The following is an 11,433-nucleotide window of genomic DNA, read 5'->3' on the forward strand; positions in this document are numbered from 1 at the left end:
ATAAATAAATAAATAAATACTTGTAATTTTTTCCCATCTCTCACCTCTCCAAATCTCTTGTACATCAGAAATCTCAGGGAGTCGAGTTTCCTCTTGTAGACAGCGTTCACACACAAACCTACAGCAAAACACACACACACACACACACACACACACACACACACACTTTATCACATTCAGTGCTCCACGTGTCAGCGTTAATAAAAACCAACATCTGACATTAGCTGATTGGCAAAACTATTACCTACCATCAGTTATGTTTAAGGATCAAGAAATCATGATTCAGGCACGCGCGCACACACACACACACACACACACACACACACACACACGAACACACACACACACACACAAAAAAACGCACCAGGATCAATGTTGAATTTTTCCATGAGCCGGAAGACGTGTCGAATGAGCATCTTGGACTGGATCTGGTCGGTCTGGTGCTTGGAAAGTGACAAACAAGGAAACTGCCTGCAAAAATAAACAAAAAATATAGATTTAATCCACACACACACACACACACACACACACACAGACACACACACACACAGACATACACTATCACATACACAATCGAACATAAAGAGACACACATCGAGGCCACGCCCCTTCGCTGTGACAGATACACACAGAAGCCACACCTCTTTCAGTTGGACTGAGACAGAGGCCACGCCTCCTTCACTGAGACACACAGAGGCCACGCCTCCTTCACTGAGACACACAGAGTAAATGCCTCCTTCACTGAGACACACAGAGGCCACGCCTCCTTCACTGAGACACACAGAGGCCACATCCCCTTCACCGAGACACACACAGAGATCACGCCTCCTTCCTGAGACACACAGGCCATGCCTCCTTCACTGTGACAGATACACACAGAAGCCTCATCTCTTTCATTTGCACTGAGGCATACAGAGGCCACGCCCCCTTCAGCGAGACACACGGAAGCCACACCTCCTTCACCAAGGCACACGGAGGCCACACCTTCACCGAGACACACGGAGGCCACACCTTCACCGAGACACACGGAGGCCACGCCTCCTTCACTGTTTACTGTAGATTCAGTAATATAAAATATTTAAATCCTGACACTCTTCACTGCCTCCACCATTTCTCTGACATCTCACATTCCAGAAGGTTCCCAGCTCGTGATTACGAGTTTGACGCTTTTTACGATCTAGAAACGTGTAATTAGCGTAACTCCACCACGACACGAGCGTGTAATTACAGCAGCCGCTGCGCGTCACTGAAACTTTATATGCTTGTGTGCTCAGAGTGGATTTCTCTTTGAGAGGCTGGTGTCGGTCTTCTCACCTGCGCACGTTCTCCAGGTTAAAGTCTGGACTGCACCACGAGTCCAGCAGCCGAATCAGACGCTCCTGCAGGTCAGCGTGATCCTGAACATAGGCCTCGGCCAGGGACAGCTTGTCCATCAGGATCAGAGGAACACACATCTGACAGACGAGACAAGTGGAGAGCGAGGGTGAAGCGGGAACAACAGGAACGGTGGGATTGGAGGGGTTTTGTTTTTTAAATAAAATTACTGACTTGTTCCATGTTGAGTTCTTCCTGAAGTCCTAACTTCATGCCCAGCACCGCGGCCTGCAGGGAAAACAAACCATTCAGTAAAACTCTGTCAATTATACAGTATTTTCCCATATTTAATCTTTCAGCTGAAGGAAAACACCTCCTGACCTTTAAACTGGTGACGTTTATATCTCCAATTTGGAGTATTTGAGCCAAATTGAACACTTTTAGCTAAAGTTGGGTAGTGGTTGTCATGGTAACAGAATGCGTTAATGGTAAATGAACTGACTTGTTTTTCGTTATTTCGATTTTTTTTTTTTAATGCAAGCTAACGTTAGTGATATTTCGCTGGAGGACCCAGCAGCGCTCCCTAATTTGCATACTTATGCATATTCATAGAGTCCTCCTAAAGGTGCAGCGATATTCCTCATCCAGTTTTAAACTATTTATTTTTCAACATTAGACCGAGCGAAAATCAAATATAAATCGCATTAAGAAATAATAATAATAATAATTAAATAAAAAAGTATTTCAAAACAAACTAAATATAAAACGGTATTTAAAAAAGTTTTTAAAACAGAAACGGCAAAACAAAATAGAGCAAAATAATAAACAAAACAGAAATAGAAACTTATTCAAGAAAACAACTAGTATTTTAAAATAAATTAAATAAATTGGGTATTTTAAATACAAATTACTTATAAATGGTATTTTAAAACATGAATAAAATCTAAACTGGTATGTAAGAAAAGAAATAGTATTTTAAAAAACAAATAAAATATAAATGGTAATTTAAGCTCCAATTTCAGGGGTGTTTTTTTGTCTGGGAAAGGTGTTTTTGGCGCTCATCTGATTGAAATAGTTGGCAGGATCTTTAGCGTCAATCACGTCTGTCAAAGTTTAATTTCTGCCCCAAGGCCAAATCTGTTCTGACACAACAGAGTTAAAAAATTTAGAACAAAAAAACAAAACAAAAAAAAAAAAGAGACCTCTCTGAAACAGCGGCTGATCTGCAGGAAGGCCACGTGCTCCAGCAGCAGGCTCGTCTCCAGGCTCTTCAGCTCGTAGAGCTCCAGCAGGAGGTCCACGCATCCCTGCGGCGAGGCCGTGATGAGCTCTAGAGCCCGGAGCTGAAGGTTCCGCTTCTCCTCCTCGTCCTCCAGCTCCTTCACGCTGACCCGCTCCCGGCCGCGTCTCCATCGCACAAACTCGGTGAGGAGGATCTGCCCCAGCGTGGTGGATCTGCTCTTGTGGACACCCGGGCAGCCGTCCAGGAGCGTCAGGAGCCCGGCCAGGGGCGAGTGGAACCGGGAGAACCCGCTCACGGCCTGTAGTCTCAGCTGGCGGAAACCAGGGGAACAGGATCGGAACGTTAGACAGCTTTCCTTCACTTCAGTGTATAAATTCTTTATCGATAAACAAACCATGTTCTACCTTTATAACGGCAAAGATATTACACTTACTCTACTTTATTACCATGTGACAAAATTCTAATCGTTTCTATTACAACGAACCAATCAGAATTCAGCAGAGAGAGACAGAAGAAAAAAACGGCAGCAGACTGAAGAAAAGGTGAAAGTGTTTTTTGTTCTTTTTTAAATACTTTTTTAAAATACTTTTATTGAATGTATATTCACAAAACATCCTTCTGGAAAAATGTTATAAAAATTATTCTAAAATAGATGGAGATTTATATCGTTATAAATGTCCATCAGTTAGTAAATAAATAAACAAACAAAAACCCTTCAATTACTAAAATTTAATGCGACACAAAGCTGTACATATTACTAATTATTTTTGGTTATAAGTTGAATATATAATAATAATAATAATAAAATATATCCACAAATACCAGTTAGTATTTAGTTTATTTTAAAACAAAGTCTTATTTCATGTGAAAGTGGTTTCATTTCCACATTTCAGGATGTGAGAATATGAATAGTCTGAAGCTGCTATAATGTCAGTGAGAACAGGAAATAAATGTAACTGTAAATGGATAAAAAGTATGCTGTGGCTGTAAGAACTTCAGCAGTAAGGCTTAGTGATGTTCTGAGTTCTTACCGCCTCCAGCTCCTTCCTGTACCACAGGGCACAGAGCTGCTCTTTCAGTACGGCCACGTCATCACCTGTACACACACACACACACACACACACACACACACACACACACACACCCCTCAGCGTTCCCATCCGCTTTCCTTCCGTTCTTCATGCGGACACTTTTCCCGCTCGCTGTTCTCTGTGTGCGAGTCTGTGCTCAGCTCTCATTAAACATGACCTTTTCCTTTTTAACCGTATTTATGTTTCCATTCTTTACCTTCAACCCACAAAAACTCTCATTTATCCATTAACCTCACAGCACTTTACATTTTCAGTTTTCCTTCTTTTTTATTTTATTTTTAAACCTCATAACTTTTACATTTTTAACATTTAAACGTTATATTTGTTTCTTTTTAGCGATATTGTGATAAATGGCACAGTGCACGTTTCTGAGATCTTATGTATACTGTAAGATCTTTATTAATTTGGTAATTTTTTCAAAATAATTATAAACTTAAAAAAAGCTGATGTTAAAATTTCACAAATTGTAGAATGTGAACAATTTTACAGACAAAAACCTACACAATTTTTCTTCATTTAATTATTATTTAATTTTTTTATGTAAAAAATACAAATGAATTAATTTCTGTAGACATTAAATGTAGATTTAACCCTACCTAACTCTTACCCCACCTACCGCTAACCCTAACTAACCCTAACCTTAATCCCGCAATACCCCCTCCCCTCCCCCCTCCCCCCTCCCCCCCCCGGTGTCCGTGTCACAGCGCCTTCACTAAAAGCAGGATGTTGGAGAAGAAGAAACGTACGCCCTTTGATCATCTCCTTCCTCCCTCCCTCCCTCCCTCCCTCCGCTCTGACTCTCCGTTACATGTAGAGAGTTCACGCCGCATGTGAATGGAGCCAACAAAAAAAGAGGGTCACAAAATGTCCGTTTAATATGCGTGAGAGGGAGAAGGAGGATGAAGAGGAGGAGAAGGCACTGGAGCTGGAGAGGTGCTGAGCCTTTGTGTTTTTGGGAATGATTTCAGAGAGACAGAATACTGTGAGAAGATGAGACGTTTTCTCCAGGAGAAGAAGGAGGAGGGTCGGGAAAAAAAGAAGTGATAACAATAGAGGAGTGGAGGGGAAGTGTGTACACTTGTCTGAGCCATGCTGAAAACAACATGCTGTGTGGCCAACACCTCAAATCTCTCTCTCTCTCTCTCTCTCACTCACTCTCACTCTCTGTCTGTCTGTGTGTGTGTGTGTGTGTGTCTGTCTCTCCCTCTCACTCACTCGCTCTGTGTCTCTCTCTCACTCACTCTGTCTCTCTCTCTCTGTGTCTCTCTCTGTGTGTCTCTCTCTCTCACTCTGTGTGTGTCTCTCTCTAACTCTCTCTCTCTGTGTCTCACTCTCTCTCTGTCTCTCTCTGTGTGTGTCTCTCTCTCTCTCTCTCTCTCTCTCTCTCCCCTCAAACCTCCTCCTCTCCTGTTTGTCTTGGATTTCCTCTGAAGCAGATCAGGGATCCTGGACGAGCAGATCTGAGCAGAACCAGTCCGGGGTGTGCTGTTACAGGAAATCAATCCACCCCTAGGCGTGTTTTATTCCTCTTACACCACAGCAAGAGAACCCACAACAACAGTCAAACCCCACTACGGTTCATCTTACAAACAATTCGATATGTTGTGTGTTCTTTAACATTTTTGATGTCGGAGAACGGAAACTTCGTACTTCGAACTTTATATCTGAACGCCATTCTACACGTGTGTTTGTGGTCACGTCACGTTTTCCCAAACGGCCTCGTAAAATAAAAACGGGGAGTTACTTAACCTGATGAGGTCGTGCGACACGCACACTCTCACTCGCGCACACTCTCACTCGCGCACACTCTCACTCGCGCACACTCTCACTCGCGCACACTCTCACGGTTGTGCGAGTCCCTACAGAAAACTTTACACAAACTACATAAATCGCAGCGCCGGTGTTCCAGCGTACATGACAGGACAGAGCTGAGACACAAAAACGCCGCTGCATGTTTCTGCACAGATCTCCGAGCAAAACACGAACCTGTGAACAATCCTCTTTGACACACATTGACACACACACACACACACACACACACACACACACACACAGAGAGAGCACTCAGTCGTTTCCCATGAGTCTCCACGGCCCGGGCGACAGTCGAGCAAAACACACCTGACAATCTCTCGTCTTTGTCCTCACCCTGTCCCCATTCTTTCTCACACTCACTCACACACACACACACACACACACACACACACACACAGGGAAGGCCGGATGAAAGGAAGGAGACGGTGGAATGTGGGTTGTTCCTGAACTGAACAGGAGCAGTGAGAGTTATGAGTTAAAGGGGAGGTTTAAAGAAAAAAAATAAAATGCACCTTTTTTCAATTATTTTATTTTCCTCTTTCACCTAAACGCTAACACATGTTCAGTGTCTGAACGTTTCTTTCTTTTTCAGCTCTGCACTGCAGCTACGAGGCTAATCCGGCTAACAAACGATAGAAGCCGATCTCACCGACATTATTTACACAAACCTGAATCGACATTAAACAACGTCGTTACGAACCGCAGTCTCAAACAAACAAACAAACAAACAAACAAACAAGCAACAATATTATCTTCCACATGACTTTTACCTAGCTTGTCATACAATCCGTCTTCCGTCCTTCAAAGGCGAGAGGCAGAGCTTAATATAATATAAACCTATTACGAATAATTTAGCATCTCTGTGGAATTTAACGTAAATAAAAAGCTATTTTAGCAAAAATTTTCATCTGAAATGGAGATTGCATACGCTCAGTGAAAAAAAAAACGTCCCTTTTTTAGACGGTTCTACTAGGAACCTTTATCTTCCATTGTAAAGGTTCTTCATAGACACAAGGGTTCCTCAGCTTTCTTTCTGGAAGAACCAGTAAAGTTCCTACGCAGAACCCTACAACAGATTAGTTCCCAATTAGAAGCAGAACCTCTTTAGAACACTAAGAACCTTTAGTTAACCACTTAACCGCTTGAGGAACCTTTAAAGAACCATTTTTTTTTTCTTTCCAAAAACAAAAACGCCTTAGCGTCATAGCTCTGGTGCAAAACTAAAGCAGAACGTCTCTCGGCTGATCGGTTACATTCGGGAAACTGCGTACATTTTAACGGTTCTTTTATAAAATACGTTCACAAAAAAGGTTCCTAAAAGGATTCCACTTGGACCCCTGAACACTGTTTTTTTTAAAAAAAAGACTAATAAAATAATTAAACTCTTTCCGTTATAAGACACAGTTATAAGCGAGCTAAAGTTAATATTGATAACGATATTTTAGGAATGGCAGGTGGCCACGGGGGCGTGTCTGATTTGCATACTCATTTGCATACATATTTTCTCATTTGTGAGTCGCTTCGGATAAAAGCGGCTGCTAAATGAATAAATGTAAATGTGCTCGTGCATATTCATAAATCCTGGCATATCTCTAGTGATAGAGGTTGTTTCTAGGATATTAAAAAATATATATTAAACAATTTATTAACATTTCATCCAACAGATATTATTTTGAATAGCTTCCTATTAAATCTCACGCTACACAGAGTAACATAAAATACAAAAAATAAAAATGAGAAAGATTACTGAGTGAATAGTGATGTTTAATGATGTACCGTCTGATCTCAGGGACGTCCGATTCATGTTTCTCCAGCAGGTGGCGTGCTCTCAGCACTGCATCGGCTTCCTGTAGAAACAAAAACACATTTCAGTCCTCAGTGTGTGAGAACACTGAGTCTAATGTATATAATCTTTAAATAATATATTATTTATGTTTTTAACACAGAGATGTTGTGTATCGGATCATCAAACTTCAGTTCAGTTCACAGTGAAACAGCTGGCAGTCAATTAAAATATATTATTTATTTACATATGTATATATTTTTATTTATATATATATATATATATATATATACACACATACATATATATACACATATACATACATATTTATTTATTTATTTATTTTTTGAAGAGTCGATTCAATGATTCCAGCCATTTAAAAACCTCAATGAGTCAAATCCAAAGATTGATCCAAAAAAATGATTCACCTAGAGAAACAGACAGCAGATATTTGAGTTGGATTTGAATCGTTGGAATCGAACAAAATGAAGCGAAGCTGCAGGGAGTTGATTACAAAAAGAGTCGATTCACTTATTCCAAGCATTTAATAACACCAATGAGTCAACTCTAAAGATTCCCAAAGATTCAGAGTCGATTCCGCAACGAAAATTATTCACACAGAGAGGCAGACGGCGGATATTTGAATTTGACTCATTGGCATCGAACAAAATGAAACGAAGCTGCTGGGAGTCGATTCCAAAAAGAGTCAATTCACTGATTCCAGGCATTTAAAAATCCCAATGTGTCAACTCCAAAGATTCAAAGTCGATTCCACACAACAAAACGATTCACATTAAGCGTCTGAGCTAGAGAAACATGAAACAAAGTCAATTCCAAAAAGAGTTGATTCACTGATTACATGCATTGAAAAACAAAACAAACAAAACAAACAAACGAGTCAACTCCACAAACTCAGAGTCAATTCTAGACGAGGAAAATGATTCACCTTATGCAAACAAAATGAATTTTGCATCTGTTGAGACTATTTTCTGTCGAGACTATGTTGAGTCACATTTTGAATTTGACTTGTCAGAATTTAACAAAACAGAGTTTTAAAAACAGTTATGAATCGCATCATTGGTTCATCGTTCACGCTGATATATACCTGGGTATGACGAATTGTGTGATGTCAGAAATATGGTACTGTAATTAACGACGTGTTTATTTATTAAACCTCGTTATGAGTTCTGTAGTAGCACTGGTAATTGTGTAAATAGTTTTGGCATGCTGGAAATTTTTATTCACAGATTAAATTGCTCGATTTTCTAAATAATCCTTCCGTACAGCAGTATCGTGCAGCGCGGGATTTAGGATGCAGCCGTACATATATTTTGGAAGAGAACTCTCCTCCGAGTCCGAGACATGATCCTCACGCAGGTGCTGAGGTTTCAGTACCATTTGATAAATGACCCGAAACTGTAAAACCCAAAGCGCAAGTCTTTTTTTCCCCCTCTTCCCCCTGTTCTGTTCGGGCATCTGTTCCTGATATCCTTCACATCCACGCCAGCAAGGGTTTTTATAACTTTCATTCTTTCACACTGAGATATTTTGCAAGTTCTTGCTGACAAATGAGGAAACATTTCACACCAGGTTTATCTGCTCATCATCTCACCATCAATCTGGGTGCGTTTTCATCAGCAGATGTGCACACGTCACCGTTTTTGGGTGTTAGATTGATGGAGAAACGTAACACCAACACCAACACCAAGCATGAGGAGCTTTTGTTTTATGATATTGAGATGAGTAACATGTGAGCAAAGCGCCTGAGGTGTAAAAATGCAGAAAAAACACACATATACACCACATATTTCTCTCTCTCTCTCTCTCTCTCTCTCTCTCACACACACACACACACACACACACACACACACACACACACACTCCCTCCCTGTGGGAACGCCGGGCCACGCCGGGGCTCGCTGCCAGCTGGCTGGATGACATGCTTTGAGGTTATAGATGTTTTTTAAGTCTGAAGTCTGGACTGTTTCTCACTCGCCTGTTCCCCAGGGGAGGGTCCTGGCACTGAACTCCACACACACATACACACACACACTTATACATGTGCTGTTATACTGCCACCACATGGCCAAAATGAAGAATGACCCTCCAAGCAGCAGCAAATGACCCAAAACTACAAACTCTACAGTACCTAGAAGGAACTATTTATGAGGACTTGCCAATACAGATACCCAAATGAGATCAGGAACATCTCAGAACATTTCATTTTGCTCTGTTTATGTTGGTTGTTGTCGCATGCTGATAGTGACGTACACTAGGATTACGTCATGTAGTATCTCCTGGAACCACATGCTGGTATCAGAACCATTTTTACCAGTAAACAAGCATAATATCAGACTGATACAGATACAATAGTTTGTAACCATCCATGAACACAATTTGTACATAAACATAAAGTAAAATGAAATAAGAAGCTCCCAATAAAGCATTCAAATCACATCTAATGTCCAATCTCTGCCTTCAGATTTGAGGCCACGCCCCTTAACTGAGTGCAGAGCCACACCAAACTACACAGAGGAGCAAACAAAATGATTCAGATAGAAGATTTCACTCTAATCACAACAATAAACGATTCCTAATTTTCACTGCAGGTCGCTGAAGCACGAGAAACAGACTTTTAGTAGTTTAATCATCATCGCCTTTCTCTATTTCCACCAGATCCGATTTAAACTCTATTTGCATTTCTATTTAATGTCGTGCCTCTTATAAGACAACTTAAAAATAACTTTCTCCCATCCTCACTTCACCAGTCCTGGACCAAAGGAATTCTTTTATTTATGAAAATGGTTTAATAACCACATTTTCTAGCCTTTAATTGTTTGTTTTTTAATCATTCATTCAATTCAGTTAGATGAGTTTAATGAGCTTTGGTGCATTTATGGATCTCAGGTGTGAACAGAACTGGAATAAAGAGTGTGTACTAAACTCTCTCTCTCTCTTTATAGTACAGCAAATGAACATGCTACAACTGGTTTACACACACACACAGGCAATTAAGAATACTCCTCCTAAGTGAAGCCAGTAATTAGTTCTTCCAGTAGCAAACTTTACAATTATATTACAAAGAAAATAAATAATAAGGTTGGTAAGGTGTCATAATAAATTGGTGTCCCTGTTTTTTTCCCCAATGTTTAAATTTATTAGGCTGAAATATTTCGAGGTGAACAAGAGAAATTAAAATGCAGAGATTCAGTAACACTACTAAATATTAAACACAAAATAGTACGTATGCTTAAATAGATGCACCGGTGAGCACGCGCTTTTAAAACCAGCTTGGCGTTTAAAAAACAACAACAACAACAACAACAACAAATATTTATAACATTATCGCGAACTTTTCAGCGCTGTGTGTCACGTAAAATGTTTTATTATTATTATTATTCAGACAGAATTCTGAATGCAAAGCGCTAGCTAATTTCAGTAGCTAACACACACAGGCACGTTTTTAAAACATGCTAGCTAAACTGACAAGCTAGTTAAAGCTAAGCGTTGGGGCTTTTCTTATTTCATTTTCATCTGCTACACAAAACGACTAAAATAAATAAATAAAACATCTACATTATCAACGTTTGCTTGAGTTTTATTCCTGCGTATTATCAAGTGTAGAATTTTGTTTTACTTACACTGCAAAACACAGGGAATAGACATTTAAATGTAGTGCACTTCCGGTCGGAACTAAATAAAAAGCGTATTGTGTCTCACGGACGTTTGATGAAGTGACGCGTATTGCGTTTGTAGAAAAAAAAAAACTAAATTCTTATTGCGCATTAACTTTTTAGATGTCTGAATTGTCAGTTTTATATAATAGTATATAACAAAATATATATTAGAACTGATTCATGTATGTATTAATTTTCACTAACTTATTAATAAACCGTCAAACGCCTGTTTTTGAGCTGTAGAATTAATTCTTAATCGCATAAAATTTCACTAGCGTGCCTAAAGTGCTTCTAATAAGAGAACGTTTTGCATTGATGACATAATCTCTGTCTGAATATTTTTTTACCAATTATAAAATAAAAGTTTAAGGCTAGCACATGACTTGCGGAATCGAAATTATTGTTGTTGTTGTTACAGGCTGAATCCCAAACCACTTACTAGTTTGTGCATATGCGCACTACGTAGGGCGTGAGATAACGGTTTCTGAGCACTACGTCATCCACTAAGGAATC

At 39.9% G+C, this 11,433-nt stretch overlaps 1 protein-coding gene across 3 annotated transcripts in view; it reads right to left on the reverse strand.

Moving 5' to 3' along the window:
- The window catches only part of exd3 (exonuclease 3'-5' domain containing 3), a 50,303-nt gene that overhangs the window by 38,608 nt on the left and 262 nt on the right, over positions 1–11,433 (reverse strand). Inside the window, exons 1-8 of one of the 3 annotated variants that reach the window (XM_053644703.1) lie at positions 10,885–10,941; positions 7,237–7,307; positions 3,589–3,653; positions 2,517–2,867; positions 1,549–1,602; positions 1,315–1,454; positions 365–471; positions 45–118 (exon numbers count right to left, since the gene is read on the reverse strand). In XM_053644703.1, coding sequence (XP_053500678.1) covers positions 45–118; positions 365–471; positions 1,315–1,454; positions 1,549–1,602; positions 2,517–2,867; positions 3,589–3,653; positions 7,237–7,264 — 819 coding nt within the window. In that variant the 5' untranslated portion in view covers positions 7,265–7,307; positions 10,885–10,941. Of the gene's footprint in view, positions 1–44; positions 119–364; positions 472–1,314; positions 1,455–1,548; positions 1,603–2,516; positions 2,868–3,588; positions 4,267–7,236; positions 7,308–10,884; positions 10,942–11,433 lie in introns of those variants that run through there. The other 2 variants (XM_053644704.1, XM_053644702.1) reach the window with 2 other exon arrangements.

The sequence above is a fragment of the Ictalurus furcatus genome, chromosome 16, assembly GCF_023375685.1.
Source record: "Ictalurus furcatus strain D&B chromosome 16, Billie_1.0, whole genome shotgun sequence".
NCBI classification, from domain to species: domain Eukaryota; kingdom Metazoa; phylum Chordata; class Actinopteri; order Siluriformes; family Ictaluridae; genus Ictalurus; species Ictalurus furcatus.